This window comes from Alosa pseudoharengus, unplaced genomic scaffold (genome assembly GCF_046254945.1).
Source record: "Alosa pseudoharengus isolate Yale_2024_CS ecotype anadromous, Long Island Sound unplaced genomic scaffold, YU_APseudo_1.1 YU_APseudo_1.1_scf_3, whole genome shotgun sequence".
Lineage (NCBI taxonomy): Eukaryota > Metazoa > Chordata > Actinopteri > Clupeiformes > Clupeidae > Alosa > Alosa pseudoharengus.
Window position 1 is genome coordinate 30,719,815 of NW_027468718.1, and position 24,257 is coordinate 30,744,071.

General features: G+C 42.0%; 2 protein-coding genes across 2 annotated transcripts in view; both read left to right on the top strand.

Annotated features, from left to right (window-relative positions):
* itgb5 (integrin, beta 5) overlaps window positions 1-3,126 on the top strand; it is a 47,586-nt gene extending 44,460 nt beyond the window's left edge. Inside the window, exon 15 of the mRNA XM_076264010.1 lies at window positions 501-3,126. Within this exon, the coding sequence (XP_076120125.1) occupies window positions 501-596 (96 nt within the window). The 3' untranslated portion in view covers window positions 597-3,126. The remainder of the gene's footprint in view (window positions 1-500) is intronic.
* Window positions 3,127-16,746: 13,620 nt separating this feature from the next.
* On the top strand, window positions 16,747-23,628 carry tnfaip6 (tumor necrosis factor, alpha-induced protein 6). Its single transcript, XM_076262652.1, has 6 exons — window positions 16,747-16,929; window positions 18,151-18,288; window positions 19,505-19,666; window positions 21,973-22,201; window positions 23,039-23,079; window positions 23,378-23,628. Exons 1-6 carry the CDS (start codon window positions 16,830-16,832, stop codon window positions 23,491-23,493), a joined length of 786 nt encoding a protein of 261 aa, XP_076118767.1. The 5' UTR covers window positions 16,747-16,829; the 3' UTR covers window positions 23,494-23,628.
* Window positions 23,629-24,257: the final 629 nt, after the last annotated feature.

Here is a 24,257-nt window from a genome sequence, read left to right on the forward strand (position 1 = left end):
TTTTGTACAACTATAGCTTTTTCATGGTGCTTGAGGTCAGATGTAGATTAGGCAAAGGATTTCAGCAGCAGGTGTCCTTGCTCGGTCTCATGCCTATTCCCATCCTCGTTGAGTGTCATGTGTAATGATTGTGTACACATTATAAATCTTTGAGATGGAAATCTGAAATGCCTGCATATGAAACCATAGTCTTGGCAAAAACATAATGTTCTGATTAAAAGCAGAAAGCATCCTGGAACTTGTCTCAGTCAGTGGAGAGAGAAAGTCTTCTTCTTTTCTGAAGTTGTTGATTCACCCAGACTGCATAATGTCTTTGTTTATTGGAACTGGAACCTTTTCATACATTTCTTCTTCATTCTCACTGGCCTCTTTCTTTCTCTTTCTTTCTTTCTCTCTGTCTCTTTCTCTGTCTGTCTGTCTCTCTCTCTCTCTCTCTCTCTCTCTCTCTCTCTCTCTCTCTCTCTCTCTTTCTGTCTCTTTGTCCCTCTCTCTCTCTCTAGGCATCCAACCCTCTGTACAAACAGCCCATTTCTACACATGCAGTGGAGACGGTCTTTCAAATGCAGAGCAAGTCCTACAATGGAGACATCCACTGATGCCCCCCCTGAGGGGTGACGAGGGGCACGGCAGGACCGGTCCAAAAAGAGGGGAACTTTTTTTAGGGACTGGAGGAACACTTGAGCAGAACTGTCCTCAACCAGGAGTTTCTGACTGATCGCTGAGACACGGGGGGTTTTCGGGGGGATTTTTGTCAATGCATAACTTTTTATATTGGTGTCATTATGGGACTTTTTGATGGTTGGCTCAAGTGATTTTGCAGAAATGGGGAATAAATGCAGTATGGAATGGTCATTGATGCCTGCCCAAGGAGGTTATTTTTTTACAGAATGTAAAGAGGAACTTGGAACCATTTTCTAAAGAACCATCTGCGTTTTTGAGAACCCCTAAGCTCCTTTGTGGACCTTACGAGTGACATTTGCCAAATCTACATAACCCATATGTCTTCCACATTGATGCACTGTACATTGAGCGTACACCCCTTTTTGAGGCATTGATTTTTCTTAGTGTATGTATATATTTTTTAACTGTGTGCCTTTGAACGGGATGCATCCTTAATATGTAACGGTAGAAGATAGCCCTGCTCTACAGTGACTGGATTCCTTTAGGTAGATTTACCAATAACATATACGCCTTCAGTCATCACTTGGGACTAACTTGGTACTATCATTACAAAAGAGCAATAGACATTTCCACCCTTGTTTTGCACAATAGATGCTATGAATCAGACTCATAAAGCAATACCACTCATAAGAGCAGCATTTCTCTTGTTGTCTGTACTACGTACAAAGCATCCTGCCATTGGTCCCCTTGTGTTGAATGACATTGGTATGACCAGAGATTTAGAGGCCACATGAGGGTGATAACTTGGGTTTGTCACTCTTCCCGTCTCCATTCATAAAGGACATAAAGGGCATGAATGACACAAGAAAATGTTTATACTGGCTGTTGTACAGGGGTGGGACACAACCAGACTGATTTATGTGCATTTGTCGTGCTCCTCACGACATGAAGAGAGGCAGTAGGTCAACAGTCTGGCAGTGTGACATGAGCTCATTGTGTGTGTGTGTGTCTGTGTTAGGGCTGTCACTTTTGTGAAAAAATCCTGTTCGATTCTTGAGACATAATTGTTAATTGAATCCATTGTAAAATCGATTTTTCATGTCTAAAGACATTTCAATTTTCAACACCAAATATAGGACAATCCACGAACAACTAACAGGCATTAGGACGAACGTAAAGGGGGCGCTTGAAGACGCACAATGGCGTGAAGTTTCGTGCACAATGACAAACAGGAGTGCAACATTCTCGAAAATCAATAAGCAGAGTGGACTGCCATAACATCAGTGGAAAAACATTACTGCAGTCTTCAACTTGGCTGCGTTTACAATTAGAAATGTCAAACAAATTTCGCCTACGTAGAACTCACGACTGCACAGTTTGCATACCGCTTTGTGCTTCTCCATAGTGTGATATACCCCAACCCCGAAGTGCTTCCATATCAAACTCCTCAAGTTATTAGGGCCTATCACTCGTATCTCTCATGTCGCACAGGTTGATCGCGTTGTCCGCATTTGTTTGGCAAAACACCAGCAGCACAGCAGCCGATTGAAAAAGCTGTTTCCGGTGCGTAAAATTGGTGGGAATTTTCTTTTTAGCTTTCGCAATGCTTAGGCCTACTGCACTTTGGAATTCTTTGTTATTGTTCTGCTTGCTCCTGCGTTTTGTTACATCTATCTTTTTCATTTGTTTAATTCGTTTAAAATCAATAGTGTACATATTTGGTTAAAATCGATTCCCTATTTTAGTTTTCGAAACTTGTGTTGGTTGGTGCAATCGATTTTCGAACGTAAAGTGACAGCCCTAGTCTGTGTGTGTGTGTGTTAGTGTGTGTGGGGTTTACATGGCTTGCTGCTTGTGTGTGTGTGTGTGTGCTTTCTGTACAAACATGTTTACACATTCCAGATGCTTCCTTACATAAATAAGCTGCCTCATTGGTGAAGCAATTGTTGTGGACAGCCTGGACAACTTACACATGTGCCCCATCCACGCAGAGAAATGACCGTGTCAAACCATGACAGTGGAAGACTTATTACCACACCTTTCCTCCCCGATGTGTTAGATCCACATCTGGAATGTTGCCATCACTTACATGCTCGGGAGCACGCTTCAAATCGCTAGCATCAGGACCTACACAAAAGCGTCTTTCATGTTTCAACTGGACGTTCAGAACTCAAATTGTTTCTTGTTCGGTAAAGGATCATGAGGGCGTGTAGCTCTGTGTGCTTAGGTGTGCTTATTAGCGTGTAAAACTGCTAATAAGAAGGATGGAGTGTGTTAATGAGTGGTGATTTTCTTCATCAAGCCTCATAACATCATATGACATCATATAGGCCTTAAGTTTGCCTATTGTTTGGTATCAGATATAATGCACTGCCACACTTTTGAAGTGTCCATATAACCATTTCATAGTTTTCCATGTAAAGACATTTCACAGTGACTGGATTAACACTGTAAACACAGAATATGAGACACACTATACAGTTGCTCAATAAACTGAAAACTGCAGGGTAATGCTTTTTCTTCTCTTGTTTTATACATTTTATAATAAAATAAAATAAAAAAGTACAAAAATAAACATAGAACATAACATTATATAATACAGTTTAGTGAATGGTAATCAACTAGCATGCATTTAACAGAGTGTGAGATCTTAGTCTGACCTAAATCAGACCTATCAGGTATCGGCTCTGTATCATCATGCGACTTCAGTCTGTTATGTGCTTTTAAGACAAACGTTGGATGGTTGGTATTTGTATGTGTTTTGAGTGTATAGTCACATCTTGGTGCATTTGGAGGTAGAATGAAACTGACTTCCTACCTATTAATCTGGACCAGGGGGTTAACACCACACTTACATTACGATACGAAAAATAAGGCAAGGCCAGGAAGTGAGGGTACAGGATTGTATAGTGCTCCTACACATACACATTCTTGTATAATACTGTTTGTGTGTTTCTTATTAACAATGATTAATGATTCTTGGTTATTGCCAGACGTCTTTAGTCACTCAAAAAAAAAAAAAAAACAAGGCCGAGCCATCTACAGTAACGTCGGGCCGTGCCATAACTGCAAACCCACTAAACTCAAAACCACCCACGCGTGTCGTAAAATTGTCCAGTGCCATTTCAAATCAGGGTCAAGAGGCTCCCCGCCCCATCTCAGCACAGCCACCACCAGCAGTGCAGTTAGTGTGTCGTGCACCAGCGCTGACATCACAAAGAAAACAAACAGGCCAAAATTCCAGCAGCTGGGAGGAAATGCCTGACAGGCCGGCCATCCGAGCTTTGAAGGCCTAAGTCAATCAGAGGGTCTGTTCCAGGCACACACAAGCAGCTAGTGCCCAGACAGCTGCAATTGTGTGAAAGTGTGTGTGTGTGTGTCATCATGAGACCTCATGCCTCCCCCAACAAAACACAAACACACACACACCAGAGAGAGGTGCTGTTATCAGCTTCCCATTAATTGTGGTACTTCAGTTAACACCTATCCAGTGGACCTCAATTGTTTGTGGTGGCAGAAAGGGTTGGCATACTTGTTTCACCAATTCAGATTCATCGGCTCAGAAACCCACCTTAGTACTGTTTCCCACTTAGTATCGTTACTGGTATTATGGCTGTAACACCCATTCATGATATGTGTCAAGCTAGTGCCATGTGGCTCAATACACCACCCAATGGATTACCACAAAGTGCCAAGACTATATCAACCACAGAGACAAAGGGAACACTTGCAAAAACAAGCCCCCCCCCCCGAACTTCCATAGTCTATGTTGGCACTGGGCGATCTATATGATTTGCACATGAAGTCTTATACAGCTCTCTGCTGTGCTGTTTTTCTCCGGCAGAGGACTCATAAATCCCAGCTCTGAGGCGCTGGGCCGGGGCCTCTGTTCCCCCAGCATGCACACAGGGGCAGGGCCAGAACAGAGCCGGAGCACAGCACAGGACAGGACCCAGACAGATGTGAAGTCATCGGCGCAGGGAGGAGGCTGCGCACATTCTATGAGCAGAGGGAGGAGAGCAGAAAGTAGGTTAGCATGTTAGTCACACACAAGGAGGTGACCTACAGCAAAGGACCAGTGCACGAGAGGCTCTTTGTACGCTCGTTTGTTTCCGATGGAGCCAGGTTGAACCTGCCGCTATTTGTTAATGTAGGCCTAATTAGTGTCTACACGGACGTGTTGCAAGGAGAAGGATTAATGCATGTGTTACAATTGTTATTATTGGGCAAACAAGATATTCAGTGTCGGAGTGAAGATGTAAGGAGCAGAATATTAGTGCTGCCGCGATTAGTCGACTTAGTCGACCTAATCGACCATGAAAGTTAGTCGACGGCAATTTTTTTAGTCGAAGAGTCGTTTTACTATTGACCGCCTATTTATTTTTGGTCTCACACGGCTGTAATGTTATATTAACTCTATGTTATTAACTCTTGAAAAGTACAATGACTGTCTTTGGATGTTAAACAGGCTACTAAGACTTTGGCATGTTTTAAACCCCACTATGCACGCAAGTGTTAACGCCAGCAGCAAAGCTGCGTGCCTGCCTGCTTTCAGCGCAATTAATTATTAGGCAGAGCTAAGTGGGGGGAGCTTAGCTAGTAGGTTACGCTAGTCCAGACTCTTACTAATATAGTAGCCTATTGTGGAAATTGAAATAAATGAAGTGAAGTGTCTCACGTTGACAACGCAACGGCGTGTCATTACTGTAATTCATTCAAAAACGTTAAACCGAACATGCCGCCGCCCGTGATATCAACAATCAAGGTGCGCGTCATTTCCCATGGTCAATAAGTCACGACGCATATTTTTTTAGCGTTCAAGCCAACTGATAAAGTGAAGTAACCTATGTGGTAAGACGCGCAAAGTGCGTGTAGCCTACTTGTTTTGAACATGCTGATGTTAGGCTCATTTGCAAAGTTACTTGCTAATTTGGTGTCATCAAACATAGAGGCATACAATTAAATGGTATGAGCGTTCATTCAATGCGCGAGAGAAACTGAAACCACTTGATAACGTTGGTAGCAAATCTCCAATTCAACCTATTGGAAAGCTATTTAATTATGAAACTACATTTAATAGAACAATGTGGATTTATGCAACTTCCATAAAAACAGAGCACAGACTGTAATACCCTATCTAGAGTATTGTATAGTCAAATTTGAATAACGTGGCCAAAAGCTTGTGGCATAATTAAATATGTAAATATTCTTTCCATTTGCCTACCAGTATATGATGATTGCATGAGGGAAACATCCCAAAACGATGACACCCATATAATTGCTGTTGTTTTGAGAAGTATTTATCATGCAACCATGCAAAAGCAATGGAACTATTCTAATTATATTTTACATTAGTAAAGCAGTCCTCTGATGTGCATGTTTTCAAACTTTTTGTGAACAATGTTAGCACTTTAAACACTGGCTGCTTTGAAGTGCATGTATAACAATATAGCATAACAATAATAATTGTGATGTGATATAATGATAATTTGATGGGGGGTGGGTTCATGTAGGTGGGCCCTATGACCCCAAAGTATGCCATGACCGGGCCTCAGGTCAAAGAAGTTGTCTATGTCGATGGCAACACTGGCATACAAATAAAGTCTATCAAAGGTCTGACATTACTGTAGATCTGAAGGTAGCATTTTAAATGGGTGTTTTTTTTTTTAATACATAATGTTTTTGAACAGTTTACTTACAGTAATACAGCTTCTAACAAAAGTAAGGTGATATATATTTTACGTTTTTCCTTTAGTTGAGTTAAAAATAAAACGTACACAACAAAATAACAAACACTTGATTTTAAAAAAAAATAGTCGTTTAGATTAGTCGACTAATCGAAAAATTAGTCGAAAGATTAGTCGTTAGAAAATTAGTCGTTAGTGGCAGCACTACAGAATATAACAGAAGATGCCGTTACAACACAGTTAACAACACAATAAAAACTAAACGAGCGTACAGGAAGAGCCTTTCGTGCACGTAGGCCTATTCTCCATCGCACCTGTGTGGAATAATACAGAAACACACACACGTGAGTCAGCTAGCACTAATGAATGCTCACCATCAAAGAATCAACAGAGCCTGCATAACATACAGCAGATGTACAGTATTTTCAAACAGATGTTTGCAGGAATCTTTCCTGTAAGAGCACCCTGGTGATGAAATACTAACGTGTAACCGTAAATACACTGGGTGTTTGTTGAGCACAGTGTGTCACTCCCAGTTGCTGTCCTGTCTCTCACATCTGGTTCATCATGATCAGTTTAAAACTGTAACACACTGAATAGGCTTTCAATAAGACTTTAGGACTCACTGGGGAGGACTGCAGCCAGCATCATAGGCCTACTTCAAACACTGATGTTGTCTTTGGATGTCTTCTTTAACTAAGGTTTATGACACATTTTCAAACAAACTCCTATGCCAGTTTGAGTTTCATAAGAGCTCTCAGTACTAAAGGGGTCAAATATTATCAGAACATTTATATCCAAGGAGGATTTCATTCACATTTCACCGTGAACAAAACGGCACAAAATGTCTGGAGGATATTTATTGAGGAGACATAAAACACCAGTGTATGAACAGTCTGTAGTCTGGAGAGAGAAAGAGAGAGAGGCAGAGATTGGGAAATGGAGAAACTCCTGGCTTTGTTCTGAGGTGAGGTCATGAGAAAAGTGCTGGGAGTTATAACCCAGACAGCATGAGCAGCCATCTCCCATTAACCAGAACCAAGAGGTGAACTGCTGCACATGAACATGTCTGTTTGTGAGAGTGAATGAAGGAGCTCCGAACTGGACATGCAGGGCTTTCATCTTGAATGGTTAGATGCTTGAGGTGAATGTGTAGGTCTTCTTCTTTGTCTGTACTTTCTTTGCAGAAGGAGGAGAGTCACCTCTCTATGTGGTTTGTTGCGTCCACATGCCTGTTGTTTGTGTTGGTGACGCATACGTGAGCAAGAGCCTGTTATTCTCTGAACTGTGTAATTCAGCCATTCCTCACAAACAAATGACAAAAGCCCTTTATATGGCTACAGCTACACACGGTGCACACTCTTCCTTCTGCCTCCCCATTCTCTCTCTGTCTTCCTCATTATTCTGCTCATTGCCCAACATTTATTCCCTGTGGGGTTTTTTTTCTTCACATTTGTATTGACCTCACTTCTGCTTTTTTAACATTCAATCTATTTTAAAACCATATTACCAATGCTTTTTTACTAATTTTGTTTTTTATAAACTTCTTCTAACAGCATGCCATACTAACTTCTACAAACAGCATGCCATACTAAATTCTACTAACAGCGTGCCATACTAACTTCTACTGACAGCGTGGCATACTAACTTCTACTAACAGCGTGGCATACTAACTTCTACTAACAGCGTGGCATACTAACTTCTACAAGCAGCTTGGCGTACTAACTTCTACTAACAGCGTGGCATACTAAGTTCTACCAAAGTCCTTTTAGGCAAGTCCCTCCACTCAGCGGCCATATTGCAATGCTTTTTGGGCACTTATCGGGCATCTATTCGGGTAGAAATGCAGGTGCGCAAGGCTTCATGACACCAACCTTTCTCCAGCGGCGAGATCACAACACATGATTGGCACGATGTATTCACAACACACCACATGATTGGCACAATGTATTCACATGTCGACTTTTTTGCCACGAAAGGGGTGGGATGTGTAGACAACTGCCATATTGGCTTTACAAAGTATCCCTATGCATTTCTAAGGTGGATTTTTTGAGTGCTGTGTCTGTGTCATTAGAATGTCTCTGCTTCTACTAACAGGGTGGCATACTAACTTCTACTGATAGCATTGCATACTAACTTCTACTCACAGTGTGGCATACTAACTTCTACTGACAGCATTGCATACTAACTTCTAGTCACAGCGTGGCATACTAACTTTTACTGAGAGCGTGGCATACTAACTTCTACTGACAGCATGGAATACTAACAACAGGCATGTCGACTTCTACCCACAACTCCGCTCTTGGTCTGTGCAAGCACAGAGAGCTAGACAGGCGGCTGTGTGGCGTACTCCGCGGCTAATAAGATTGCTGGTTCAGAACCACACCTCCACCTCACGAGAGGGAAATTTGATAACTGGCAATCTTTCCGCAGGCTGGCATGTAAGGTATGTGAACCGGGCGACCGGGGTGAGCTGCTCTTCTGGAGCTCTCCTCTGAGAGGTTTCCATCTCGAGTGCACACTTATCTCATCGCTCATTTCTTCAATGGTCATTCAGTGATACTCAGCGCTACATTCAGTGAGAGTCAGCCATGTGGGGAAATAGACCAACCAGGACTGACAGAGAGGGAGGGATGACACTTTGTGATGTAAGGGAATCCCTTCGACCAAGGCCTCTGTTTCCTCAGGGATGGAGGATGAGGTATGGGGGGGGGGGGTCCCTACATGCACCACATAGAGAAAAATGAGTGAGCTGAAACATTGAAATCTTCCACTGTATCATTTTCATCCTAATACTAACATAAAAGCCTAGCCGTCTGTGTGATGCATATACAGGGAACAAAACAAATGCTGCATATCACCAAAATACTTGTAATTGAAATTGTCCAGTTATTGTTGATCACAGTTGAATACACTTTTGCAGTTGGAAACAGAAATGAGGCAAGGGCATAATATGGGGGTGGTGGGGACCCTGACTGGAGACGGGCTCAGAAACAGGCCAGACAGTACAGATTTGGGATATTTCCACTATTCAGCAATTATTTTTAAGGGGGAACCACAATATCCAGCTTATGCCTCCTATTAAAGGAACACGCCACCCAAAATCAGTAGTAATATATGTTCTTACCTTAACTTTCACGAGTTGAGTCATACCTCTCCCGCGCCGGTAGGTGCACTCAAACGCTCTGTCGCGCGGCGCGAATGTGTTAGCATGTTGCTATGCTAGCGGGCTCTGCCGTGGCCGTAGAGAGAGGAACATAGCAGTAATCAAACACCTCAATTTTTTCCCTACTTAAATACAGTTGCACGAGTAGTTGATAAAAATGTGTACGTCACACAACATGAAACGTGGCGATTTTCCAAGCGAATAAACAGGACAATGTGTGGCGCAATAGCACTTGGGAGTACTTCGACCTAGCGTGGTAATATTATTAACACCTATTTGTAGATCCTATCCACCACAGAGTTTAGAATCCATGCTGGATCGACCCTCAGCCTCTCCCTCCCCTCTGAGCGAGAGAGAGGCACACACACTAGAGATGCGCTGATGGGCTATTATTTCAACCATAACTGCATAGCAAAACTTATCATCCATCAGCCATCCATCAGCACCAAAGTTTGTTGACCAATTTTCAAAACTGCACCCGCCCACCATCCGTTGGTTGTTTTAATGTAGGCTATATGGGTGATGCAGCGCTGCTGACGTGAGGCTAGAAAGCCCTTGCCTGTTCTAGAAAGACTGATCTAATGCAGCAAATATATTAAAAGGCTGAAGTCATACATTGGCTAGGCCTATCCCCAGAATATCAGCAGCAAACTCAGTCTCTGTCGCGAAAAACAGTCTAAAAATAAAACGCACATCGGCCTGTTGCCTATTCTGCCATGCAGGTGACAATATATCGTCCAAAATGCTTGATTGCATTGCATTCTCCACATTTTTAGCTACATTTTCATGTACCACATCAGCATTTTTGTTCAGTGAATCTTTTGTAAATTACTTTACAATTACCGTCGGGCCCTTGTCAGCAGACTTCGGCTTGCCTCTTGCCACTATTCACTCCTTGTCTTCCGATGTCATTTCTGAGTCATCTACAGATGTTTACACACATTCACCTCCCTAAATAGAACCAACTTGACGTTGACTTCAACCTGTGTTATATCCTAGATGAGACTGCCTGAGTTATTTTGTTTAGATATTAGCCTATATATAAAACACATAATTGTAGCCTACCATTCAGGGAATAGGCATTTAAAAGAGAGACAGAGAGTGATATGACTCAGAAATGACATCGGGCGATGGCAGTGCGAGATGTTCAGAATGTAAGAGCTAAAACTTCTACAAACTCCATAACATCCACAGCGGAAAAAGAAGGCAAGAAAAATAGTCGGAAAACTTAGATGTGTAAGGCAAGCAAGCAAGTTTGGCGGTTGTTAGGCTACTAAAAAATGTGAACATGCACGTTGCACTGTTGTGCGGTGGACTTTCAGAATGAATGGAGTCGGAGTTTCTTTAATATCGAGGCGTCATATTTGTCCGATGGCCTGCTATAAAATGAATTGCGATGTCTGTCTGAAAAAGACGCGCTCGTGCAGTCAAAATGAATGGGAGTCTTCAGAACAGGCTTGTCAGTCAACCTGACATATGTGTAAAGTAGCCTATAATGTGAATGACTTGTTATTTTATCAAGGATTTCTTTCTTTTTGCAAAAAATAAAGTACAATAGGCATTAATTAGTAGGCCAGGAGCATGCTGAAATTATGTGGCAAATTGTGTTTTTTATTACAATGATAAAATTGTAAAAGGACGTGACCGAAGCTGAGGCAAGCCAGGCAATAGGCCTAGGCCCGACGGTAATTGTAAAGCAATTTACAAAAGATTCACTGAACAAAAATGCTGATGTGGTACATGAAAATTTAGCTAAAAATGTGGAGAATGCAATGCAATCAAGCATTTTGGACAAGCTGCATGGCAGAATAGGCAACAGGCCGATGTGCGTTTTATTTGGAGACTGTTTTGCGCGACAGAGACTGAGTTTGCTGCTGATATTCTGAGGATAGGCCTAGCCAATGTACGACTTCAGCCTTTTAATATATTTGCTGCATTAGATCAGTCTTTCTAGAACAGGCAAGGGCTTTCTAGCCTCACGTCAGCAGCGCTGCATCACCCATATAGCCTACATTAAAACAACCAACGGATGGTGGGCGGGTGCAGTTTTGAAAATTGGTCAACAAACTTTGGTGCTGATGGATGGCTGATGGATGATAAGTTTTGCTATGCAGTTATGGTTGAAATAATAGCCCATCAGCGCATCTCTAGTGTGTGTGCCTCTCTCTCGCTCAAAGGGGAGGGAGAGGCTGAGGGTCGATCCAGCATGGATTCTAAACTCTGTGGTGGATAGGATCTACAATTAGGTGTTAATAATATTACCACGCTAGGTCGAAGTACTCCCAAGTGCTATTGCGCCACACATTGTAGTTCTCCTGTTTATTCGCTTGGAAAATCGCCACGTTTCATGTTGTGTGACGTACACATTTTTATCAACTACTCGTGCAACTGTATTTAAGTAGGGAAAATTTGGAGGTGTTTGATTACTGCTATGTTCCTCTCTCTACGGCCACGGCAGAGCCCGCTAGCATAGCAACATGCTAACACATTCGCGCCGCGCGACAGAGCGTTTGAGTGCACCTACAGGCGCGGGAGAGGTATGACTCAACTCGTGAAAGTTAAGGTAAGAACATATATTACTACTGATTTTGGGTGGCGTGTTCCTTTAAGGCCTCTCTGTTCTGTCATCAAGTTCTGTCATTTCTCCTTGCTAATTGGATAATGACAAATGACAGTGTCTCACACAAACATGCCTCCTCTCCTTTCACATGCTGGTGTTGTGTGGCAGCCTGTTTTCAGTTCTGCTTAGAGCCCTTTTGAGATGTAAATACTTTGTGTTAACCATGACCTACTTCCCATGTCTATTCCAAAGGGCAAAGCTGTGAATATTTTGTTAATTTGCTTCTTTACACAATTGACATCACCTCATTGCCCCCATCACCAGGCGATGGAGCAGGCATCCTCACACTTGCTGAGCCTGTGAGTGCTGTTTGCCATACCCACCGGGTTTGTGTCATTGGTTGGATTCACAGATTACAATAGAACTCATTCCCAGGCACCTCTAGCGAAAGCAATGCAACACACAAACATCTCCTGCAGCGCCACAGTAGTTCTGCTCGCAGACTTGCTCATTAGACATGGAACAAACAGTATTGCTAGTTTGTGCTATTTTTCATCAATGGAGCCAAAGACTACTAAAACAAATTGCATGATGCTGCCACCTTCTGGAGTAAAGTAGAACTTTAACAAATTTACTGAACAAATATATCATCATGCGCCTGGCGGCAGGTTTCATTCACTGAGTCCTATAGTGCCACCTGCAGCATGAAATCAGCACTTTCCCAAATCTGAGAATTTAAAACATTCTGGCATACAACAGCAAAGTATAAAAACTTACTTTGATAATACAAATACTGCAAGGCTTAAGAGATCCCCAGTGTAAACATTCTCATCTAATTTCACAACAACAGCTGTCACTGCTGTAGTCAACACCTTTATTGCCAATGGACGACTGAGCACAAACAAACAGACTGGACTGCACTGGACTTCCTCCATGAAACCCATCTGGGGGATGCATCGACTCGAGTTCAAGGTCATTCGCTCTGAGGAGGGGTCAAATCCACTCTAATTTCTAGGAATACTGGGCAGAGGTTTACTGAAGACAACTTTCCTGTGTGTGTGTGTCAGTGTGTGTGTGTTTGTGTGTGTGCATGTGTGTGTGTGTGCACAGGCATGTATACGTGCACTGAATCTGGTTGTCTCTGTGTGTGTGTGTGTGTGTGTGTGTGCATATTTATGTGTGTGTCTGTGTGCATTTCCTTGCATATATCTGCATATGTATAAATGTGTGCCAGATCCCAGGACCAACAAAACAGGAACCACCAGCACCAGCTCATGTCTGGCACACCGCAGCAGCAGGATGTTAAGTCATGGAGTGGCAGTCTGTGGGCACTGCTGTAAAAACAACCCTGAACAAAGGAGCCCTTATCCTCAACAGATCCCCTCCAGTGGCCCACGTTGAGTGGGTTAACTGCGCGGATGCCCAGAAATGATCTGGATAGTGAAAAAAAACACTGTTAAGAATGCTGCCTAACGCATGTGTAACGTAAAGTCAATCTGTGATAGCCTAATTGAAAACACAAGTGATGAATAATGCATTGAGAAATATCTGATGATTTTCTACATTTAGGTAATTATGCTGTCGCTGTCTATGTCTTTAAGCATATATTTTACTTGAATGCATACATCTGAGATGAAAAGTGCAGAAATACTGAAAGAACCCCTTAAATCTCAAACCTTGATCCAATTAATTGAAAGATCAGAATGAGAGATCATTCACACATTACAAATCACACGCAGCGAAGCGGCAGTCATATAGGTTTAGTCAGATTTTTTTATTTTTTTTTGCATGGGTAATTTTCCGTCAAGAATTCCCGGGACACTGAAAGACCGGGGTGCACGAAACTTGGTGGGCATGTAGCCCCACAAGGATAGAATGGAACCATTGTTTTTCGTTTTGATCTGTAGCCCTTCCCCCTGCCTGACTGGACCCCCCGAAAGGAGGGTAGGGCAGACACAGTTTTCTGTGAATATCTCGAGAACCGTAGGGTTTAGGAGGACTACCTTTTTTGTATGTTGATCTTAAGGGGCCATGTCAACCCATTCCATAACCACTCCTTTCATGTATAGCGCCACCTAGTTAAAAATTAAAAAGCAAAAAATTAGGTGTTCTCTGGCTGACATGGTCAAAACTGCACGGAATTGAAAGTGTAGGATCATTATGACACCCTCTGAATGCATGCCAAGTTTCGTGGACCTTCGTTTATGGGGGGCCATACAATAAATGAATTTATATGTACATTTAGTGACTGTACACCAACAGAGTTTTCTGTGAATATTTTGAGAACCGTAGCGCCTAGGATGAACAATTTTTTGTGTATGTTTGCCTCCAGGGGTCATGTTAACCCATTCCATATGCACACATGTGCATAAACAGATACACACGCACACACATACATCACAGTAATCATACAGTACGTATGACACATACACACACAGTAGACATGTACGCATGCATGCACATGCACACACACAGGCACACACACAAGCACATGCACACACACATAAACACGTACACGCACACATGCACACAATTTAAGAATTTCCCACAATTATGAACAGGCAAGATGGGGGTGGGGTTGTATTAAATGTATTTTACATGTGAAATCTATGAAATAATCATGTTTTGGTACTTGTTGTCTAGCAGATACCAGTGAGAATGGAGTGTGCATAATGCAATTCAGTAAGACAGTTCATATATGCCTTTCACCTTTTGTTTTTAGCCAGCAGCCAGACCAGCAGATACCCTGACTTTGCTGAATTACTGAAGCTAAACAGGCTTAGTTAGTACTTGGATAAGAAACCTTTTTGGAAGAGTATAGGTTCCTGCTGAAAGTGGTGTTCCCTGTGGCCAAAAGCCACCAAACAAATATCAATCCCAATGCCCTATTGCAGTGACAGGGACACTGTACTGCAGGAGATGTTTTCCTTTGCATGAATGTTAAATTGAGGTCCTGACTCACCATGGTTGGTCCCATGGCACTTATCGCAAAGAGTATAGGTGGTTCCCTGATTTGCTTTATTTATGTACACATACATAAAGACACACACATACACACACACACAAAGACATGTAAACACACACACACACTACACATGCACACATGCACACACACAGGGCAGCCGTGGCCCACTGGTTAGCACTCTGGACTTGTAACCGGAGGGTTGCCGGTACGAGCCCCGACCAGTGGGCAGTGGCTGAAGTGCCCTTGAGCAAGGCACCTAACCCCTCACTGCTCCCCGAGCGCCGCCATTGTAGCAGGCAGCTCACTGCGCCGGGATTAGTGTGTGCTTCACCTCACTGTGTGCTGTTTGTGTTTCACTAATTCACCGATTCGGTTAAATGCAGAGACCAAATTTCCCTCACGGGATCAAAAAAGTATATATACTTATATACACGACATGCACAAACATGCACACACATAAACACAGATACACACACACCCTCACACACATGCACCCACACATACAAACACACCTACATACACAAGCACACACACAAAATGCATATACACAAAAACAACCACACACTCTGCACACTCAATTACAAACAAAAAAATGGAACAAAGTAAAAAATGAACACAAAAAACAAGCGTGACTTGTTTTTGTGGAAAAAATGTGATGGACTGGGCGGCGGTCATATTTTGTACCGCTCTGTGGTACATCTAGTTTGATTGCATATTAAGCTCAGAATAGCAAAAAGACAACATTTACTGTAAAACATTCATACTACTTCAAATTGATGTTGAGACTGAGTTAGGCTACATGGCAAGGGAGGGGTCAGGAAATATAGTATGGCAACACCCTTTAAATCTGAATACACCTAATTAGACAAAGTCATGGAATCTGTAAGTAATTATACTACTCACAGTGCTAGACTCACAATGTCTCATAGCAAGTTAGTAATATCCTGTAGCCTAACAGGAGAGAGAGAGAAAATAACCCACCCTTGAATTTCCAGACGTGGTCTTGAACACTTAGTGGCTTAGAAAATGTATGTCTGCCCAACAAGGTTTCACAACATCTCATTAACATTTAATTTGAGTTAGAAGGGTTAAGGCATGATGGAACCAACAGTGAATTTCATACCATATGAAGGTGTTAATCACCCAACTAAGACTCACCAGTCTCAGCCAAGGACTTGAATACAAGGGCACTACATGACTCTTTTGGATGACAAGCACACAATAATAATTATATCTAGACCTGCAGTATAGACCACAATAATAATTAGGTAGACCTATATGTATATATTTACAAATGCAGCCATTTTTACTTAATTCATTTGACTAGAATCTCATCCTTATTGTGACATGATGCTGACAAGTTGGCCTGTCCTAGTCATGCCTATATGGTTTCAGGTGACATGTCCATCAGAGTGCAGGATAGGTTATCAGTAACAGATAACACTGGGGTATTTTAAAACCTTAAAGCTGTCTGCCTCGATCTTCCACGGCGAGGTTACTGCTTCAGTGGCGCCTCTTAAATTCGGTAGGCTCCGCATCAGTCTACAGACGTGTCCCAGAGGACATTCCCGAAAGTTTGGCAGAATTTCACCGGCACTGAAGTTCCGCTAGGGCTTCCCCTTCTCTCCCACCCTCGTTAAACTACACCGTCCCTCCCATTGTGGAACAACGTCAGACCCCATGCGCTCCGTTTGGGACAGTTCCCGGTAGTGGTGGGTTGGGAGACGTATTTAAGGTTGGGTTGCAGATGTGCCGATTAGCTCAGCGCGGACGACAGCAGCTGCCGTTCACTACTGACACATGTGCTCATAGTTTGACTACAGCAGGAGGATGCGCTCATTGATTCTGGCTGTAGCAGTCTGCTTAGTCCTGAAGGAAATTGAAGGCTGGGGATACCAGAATGGAATACTTCATAACTCCATATGGCTGGGTAATCAGTGTGCTTCCTTAAATGTTTTTATCATGTTTAATGTATTTTAGGCTATAGAAAATATGTTAGCAACAGCCTATTACAGAAATGGCATATTAATTAGATCTTCGTGTATTAACATGTAGTTAACTTTCCTAAATAGTATTTCTAGAGAAATGTAAGAATTGCTTTGCCTGTGTTGGCGACTACATTTTGTTGGTGTAAAGGTAATGTCTGTCTTTGGACATGCGGGATGTTGACACACAGTAGGACAGAGACACATTTATGGTTATTCTGTGCTGCCAAAAATTACCACCTCACATGGTGTTGTAAACATGAGGAAATGACTACATAATGGTGGACTGCAACTCACTAACTCAGGAAAACAGTATATTACCAACTTTGGCAGAACATAATAATCATTCATGGTTTGTTAGAGCAAGACATTGTACATTGTGCCTCAGATCTGATGTTTCAACCTAATTTTAACTGCATGATGTAGTGATTCTACACATCTCAAGCCATAATATCTGGAGATAAAGGTCATCAGCTCCTTACCAAACTCTTTTTAGGATGTAGGCTAACCTATAGGCTGTCAACTGTTGCTATGGAAAGAATAGGCCTATGTTCATTTGCTTAATTATGTGTTGATGAATAGAACACATCTGGAATCTATAGGAAAACGTTTAGTAATGCGTCATGTGACCCACCTGGGCTATATTGTTTGAGTGTGTGAAATGCCATGACTGGTGTAACACACTAAGGCTTTTTAATTGGTCCACGCTGTGGCAGAGTGGGAGGTTGAGGGAAAAGATTGGCTTATTGCTAATTTGCTGAGGGCTCCAACTTCTACAAGGTCATGCATGCGTAATGTCAAAACAGAGTTCAAGGAAGCGTACAGCAGCAGCACCAGCACTGAAAGGACCCAAGATCTGCACAGATGCCAGAGGAGAGATGCCCGGGCAGCTGCTGGCTTACGTGTTCTGCTCTAACTGCAATAGAGTAGATTAGATAAAGATGACAATTCCTTTATGAAAATCTATGTGAGACTATGTCTGTGTTATCTGGTCAGAATTATCCTGGGTGTATCTCCTCTGCTACCACTCAGCTTTTAGAGATCTATTTGAATCTCCTTGCAGGAGGCTTGTGTTAGACCAACAGACCAGAGAAAGCTCTGTTTGAGGCCAATGGTATCATTATTTGACGAGTGATTTTTCTGTGTACCGGTATGTGTTTCAACAGAACAAGCTGCAGGAGTGTACCACCGGGAATCTCGAAAGGGGAGGTATCAGCTGACATACAAAGAGGCCAAGGCTGTGTGCAAGTACGAGGGGGGGACTCTGGCCACTTACGAACAGCTGGAGGCAGCTCGTCAAATAGGTCTGTATCCCTCCTGGTTCGCTGGATGCCTGGAGAGCCTCTGGCAGCAAACAAAGTGCTGTCATCACTTGGGTCTTGCCTGTGTAAACAATTGGACAAAATAAACCAAGAGTCAAGTCACACATGTGCATATGGGTGTGTGTCTGTGTGTGGGTGGGTTGGTGGTGGTGGGTGAAGGGGGGGTGGGTGTACACACTTTGATAAACAACTAGTCACAATGTTTTTCTAATGAGTTGTTTCCATGTATGTCAGACATTGATGTACTGTAGAGAGTCATCTTCTCAGATGCCCATCCCACTAGATCCAGTATTGAGCAAAATGATACTACTAATATATAATTCTATACTATATTCTATATACTAAATTATATTCTATACAGAGTATATACACTCTTAAAACGAATGTGTTGAAAACAACACAACTTGCGTTGTATTTAACACATCTCTGTGTCCAGATAGGGACAACACAGTTTGTGTTGTTTCCTTTTTTTATTTGTTACACGATATGTGTTGAAAATAACACAACACAACACATTCGTTTTAAAAGTGTATAAATGTACTCTGGGTTATCACTTTACTCCCACACCAGAAAGATCTTATCCAGGTTCTGGGTACAAGGCTTAATGGCTTTGATGTCTCCTGGTGTCTCTTGCCAGTGGCGGATGTCCCAGTAGGTTGGTCTTTATTCCTTATTTCCTGGCTGTTCTCACCAGATTGCGCCTTTGCCAAAAAAGAGGGTTTTATATCCCTCTTTGTAAACTCAGGAAGGGCTTGTATTTTGTTATAACATTGCCTGAGAGACAACCACAATTCACAGCCTGGCATCTGTTACTGCATGGGGTTGTCTTGCAAGTAAAGGTTTTATTTTGTTTGACTCCATACAGCATATCCCAATGTACGTTATAGTAAACTACTGCCTGTATTAGACCTACATGCAGTGTTCAATGCATAATACAGTTACAACCTCATACTGTTGAATTGAAAAGACAGCAGTGATGAGTCTGCCACAACTTGAGTCTAAATATTGACAATGATAATAATGACTCTAAAATAAATAAATAGCTGCCTCTGAGAAGTGATTTTTCTGAGAAAGGACTGAGTTTTCTAAACAGAGAAAAAAGCAGTTGTTTCTCATCTCTTGGCGAACTGCTTTTTCTCTTCATTCAAAAGAATCATACGTTTTGCTCTGTGTGCTCCCCCCCCCCCCACCCCCCCAGGGTTTCATGTGTGTTCTGCGGGCTGGTTTGACAAAGGACGAGTGGGCTACCCCATAGTCAAAGCTGGCGCCAACTGTGGTTTCGGAAAGGTCGGCATCATCGACTACGGCTACAGGCTGAACAAGAGCGAAAGGTGGGACGTCTACTGCTACAACCCTGATGGTGCGTAAGACTGAGATAAATGGGTGTGAAGCAGTTGCGGTAGTGATGCATGTCCCAATGGATTCCATGGGTCAGAGACTGTGGTTTTGCGTGGGAAGCCTTAGAAGTAATAAATCTTTTCTCAAGACGATGTTCGTCTCCTTCCATGGAGAATAGGTATGTCCGTTGCATCGAAAGACCTATGATGGCCTATGGCTCACATGTGAGTCATTACAAGAGGTCTTGAAACAAGTGAAAACAATTTTGGGTCTCCAGGGGCAACAGACTTGTTCGCCAGGTGGTAAATCATACTGCCATCTGTTTTTATGGAATGGGGTTATGGGGAAAGGATGTTGTAAGAGTGGGATGTTTAGGGGACAAAATGAAGATGAAAGATTTAGAATGATCTCTTAATAATTGTCACGGAATGTTATGACATTTTATGTACATGAAGAACTTCACCTTGTGCTGAGTTGTTGCATGTTTACATTTTGCTTAGATATAGATTCACCCACAGGTTGATATCACTTCACTTCCATCTTCCAGAGAAGGGAGCTTTGTGGTCTACATTTAAATATCTAGTGGCACAGGGTTGGGGGAAATGTGATGACTCTTATACCAATGACACACCGTGACAAACGATGACATGACCCTATAAATTTCACAGCTTTGGATGAGTCACTAAAATCAGGAGAAATGGAGCAAATCCTTGATGCCCCTGAGAACTCCCAAGTTTGTTGTAACAAGTGTGCTTAGATTTCACTTTATACAAGAAGTAGTGTTTTTCTACTGAAGGGAATGTTTACAGGTCTGTCAGTCCCTCCTGTAAGGGTGTATCTGAAAACTACCCAGATGAGTACATTTGTTTTATGTGCAGTGTCTAAGAAGTTGCCAGTGAAAGTTTTACTAGATCAGGGAGATTTTGTGGTACATCATGAAAGTGACTTTCTCTTTCCAAGATGCTACTGCCCAGCCAGCTGGAATTAGACATGAATATTTTTCCTCGAGTTGAAATTCACCATGAAGTATGTGATATGTTTTATTAAGTGGAGAGATGTCAGCCAGAGTAAAACTACCCTGTGGTCAACTAATTATCTGTAGTCTGTTGGGGATGATAGATTGGAAGTTTGCTCCCAGACTTTGCTCCCTACGGGCAAAGTCACACAATGAGCAAAGTGTCTCGTGCTTGAACTAAAACTGTTGTGTGGTGTGTGTGAGCATTGAGCTGATTCGTTTAGGTTTAGGATCTCGCTCATTGTATTGAGTTAGCAAATAGATTTTGCTTCGTTATTAAATTATCTTTTGTTAGACAATAGACTTTACACTTTGCCCACATTATAAATTAGGACCCTATACTTTGGTTTGTTTGTGTTAGATTGATGGAATAAATGTGTTTAGGTGTAAAAATTAGACCGTATTGCAATTAGGCTCTCTTGTGCCCATTACATTAAGGCATTTTGGGGTGGGAGAGAATAGAACACTGTGGTGAAAACAGAATGGCACTGTTGTCTCAAGTACAGTATGTAGCTTATAACATTATACCAGAGAGGTATCCATAGTTCAGCCCATTTGTGTAGTAATTGTTGTATGACCACACACATACAGAGAGCTTGGCACCAGATGTGACTGAAGAGGTCATATATTCCTCTTGGATAAAATCCCATGAGTGAATTGCTCAAGTTTGCCAAGAGTATGGTGTTTTTCTTCTGGGTTCTTTGATAGAGAGAATGTTTGGTTTGCATTTCTGGCAAAATATGGAAATGGGGAGAAAATGACCCAGCAGTCTGTTTCTACCCCCTGGAAAGCTATTGAGGTCACAACACACATATGGAGTTCATTTTCAATTTAACCAAGAAAGGGTTTGTATTTCAGACTGCATATGGAAAATGTAATATTTCACTCAAATTCAAATGACCAAAAACAGAACACACTTCATGTGTTCACTGAAGGCTATCATCTGTATTTTTTGCACACATTTGTGGAGGCATACAAAATACTTTTTGATGTATACTTTTTCCAACTTGACGATTTGTCACATGTATTGAACGCACAGGGTAGTATAAATTGTGGTATTTATGCATTTAGTAACACTCATAGTCCTGATGTATTTTTTTGTACATTTTTAAAATCAGTACTGTTAGTTGTGTTCAGTACTTAGACTTTGTGTCACAATTCACCCGGGGATCATCTGTGTTTAGCATCGGGGCAAATAACTCCAACATTTGTGTTCACAAATACAGCCCGCCATGGGTTTGGTGCCCACATGTCCAGTGCATGTCTGAAAATAGCTAACTAATGTCATCCATTTCCCCATCTCCTCTTCACAGCAAAGGAATGTGGAGGAGTCCACACAGACCCCCAGAAGGTACTGAACACGCCCGGGTACCCCGAGGAGTACCCAGACGAGCAGATCTGCTACTGGCATATCCGTGTTCGTTTTGGTCAGAGGGTCCGTCTGCACTTCCTGGATTTTGACATTGAGGATGACATGGCCTGTCTCAGCGACTACCTCGAGATCTATGACAGCTATGATGATGTCTCCGGATTTGCTGGAAGGTGAATTGTACAAAGCGTGGCAACTCTACTACTCAGCTTGTCAAAATCAGCACAGAAATGTACTAGCAGTAGTGTGTAGCCTTGCAATATGTTCACACATTCACAGCCAACTCACATTGTACCTGTACCATGGGATTCTAATTGGTTTAGGGATTTAGCTCATTTATATCAACCTAAATGATATCAAAAATTATAAATACTGACATGAGTGCTAAGACCACACAAAAGAAGTAGGGAGATGAGTTATACCATGCTTGACATTTCTAAGGGTCTATAGGGTGTAGTAGTGGTAAAATAAAAGGTGGGTAAACTATGAATTCTGTGGTCACGGTGAGGTGGTACTGCAGATTTTTTAAGAAGGCATTCAGAACGATGTTTGATGATGGTGAAAGTTATTGTCCAATGTTTATAACAATACCATTGGTATTAAATGGTTCCTATGTGTTGTTGATGATTGTACATATTATGAGTGCGGATAATACAGTGTGATTTTTTAATGTTAAAAGTTGCAATTGAATGACCTCTTTTCAGAGGTGGACAAACTGTGTTTATTTGAGTTTAGCCTCCACTACATCCCTGGCCTGTGTTGAGTTTTCCACAACTTTGACCACATAGTTGGACCACCACCCTCAAAAATTCATACTCGTTGGCATCACCACCTCTATACAGCTAATTATAATTACTAAGTAAAAAAATCACTCTGCTGCATTTAGCTTCCACTGAGCCTTCCCAGACCTCAGAAAAGTAGGACTCAGAGCAGCCCCTGGGTGTGACTGACATTGACATTGATTTAAAAAAGGTTAAATTCTCAACAAAACATTGCCATCTATTTTATAGGTTCTGTGGAGATGAGTTACCTGAGGACTTCATTAGTACAGGTATCCTTTTACACAATATGTGGGTTATAATACTTTTGTGTGTATGTGTTTGTAGGCCTATGTGTGTGTGTGTGTGTGTGTGTGTGTGTGTGTGTGAGAGAGAGAGAGAGAGATAGAGAGAGAGAGAGAGACAGAGACAGAGACAGAGAGAGAGAGTGTGACTGCATTGGACTCACAATGTATTTGTCTCTTCCCTTCTTGGCTGTTTTTCTTTCCCTCATCTGCCATGAATCAAATGTTTAACATTTGTTGTATTTGTATACACCTAACTAATATGTTTTTAAAATGTTGTTGCTAGGAAATGTCATGACACTGAAGTTCCTGTCGGACTCCTCCGTAACAGCAGGGGGCTTCCAGCTTGAGTACATCGCTCTGGACACTGACCACTTCAATGCGACCAACTCTTTCATTTGACCACAGTTGTCATACTTCTTTTTTAAAGACATGCTTTGTTTTATTTTAATTTATCATGTTATTGTTTATTACCGTTGTGTAACCCAGCCTCCGAATGAAGGTGCTGTTCAATAAATTTGAATTTTTTTACAGAAATTTCAATGTGTCATCAAGTTCTTTCTCGCTTTTTTCCTGCTGAAAAAACAGCTAGAAACCATCTTATGCTAGCTGGTAGCTGGTTTTAGCTTGTCTGCTGGTTTTCGTCCAGCTCTTGCTGGTCTTGCTGGTTGGGCCACCAGGTGGACATGCTGGTGTGACCAGCCTGTCATGTGGGATACAGCTGGTGTAAGATGGTCATGCTGGTTTACTAGAATGAAGCTGGCATGGGCAGTTAAACCAGCAATGCAAGACCAGCAACACCAGCTAAAATTACCCGCTTGAGGTGGTACAACAAGCAAAACCAGCTGAATTACCATCGTATGGGTAACCCAGCTGAAGGTAGCCTATGTTTTTGCTAGAATTTTGCTGGTGTAGCTGGTCAACCATCATAGTGGTGGTCAAACAAGCTAGTCAACCAGCAAACTACCTTAAGCTGACCAGGCTTTTTTTTTTTCAGCAGAGAAGTGCCATGTCCTAAGAAATTATTAGAAAATAAAACAACGGTAGGCCTACATAGTTTCAACTGATTCTTCTATTTGTGGTCTGGTACTCCAATTTTAAACAGAGAAGGCCTGTATATCATATAAGAAAGTAGGCTATGGGCTACATAAGCATAATTAGTTTCA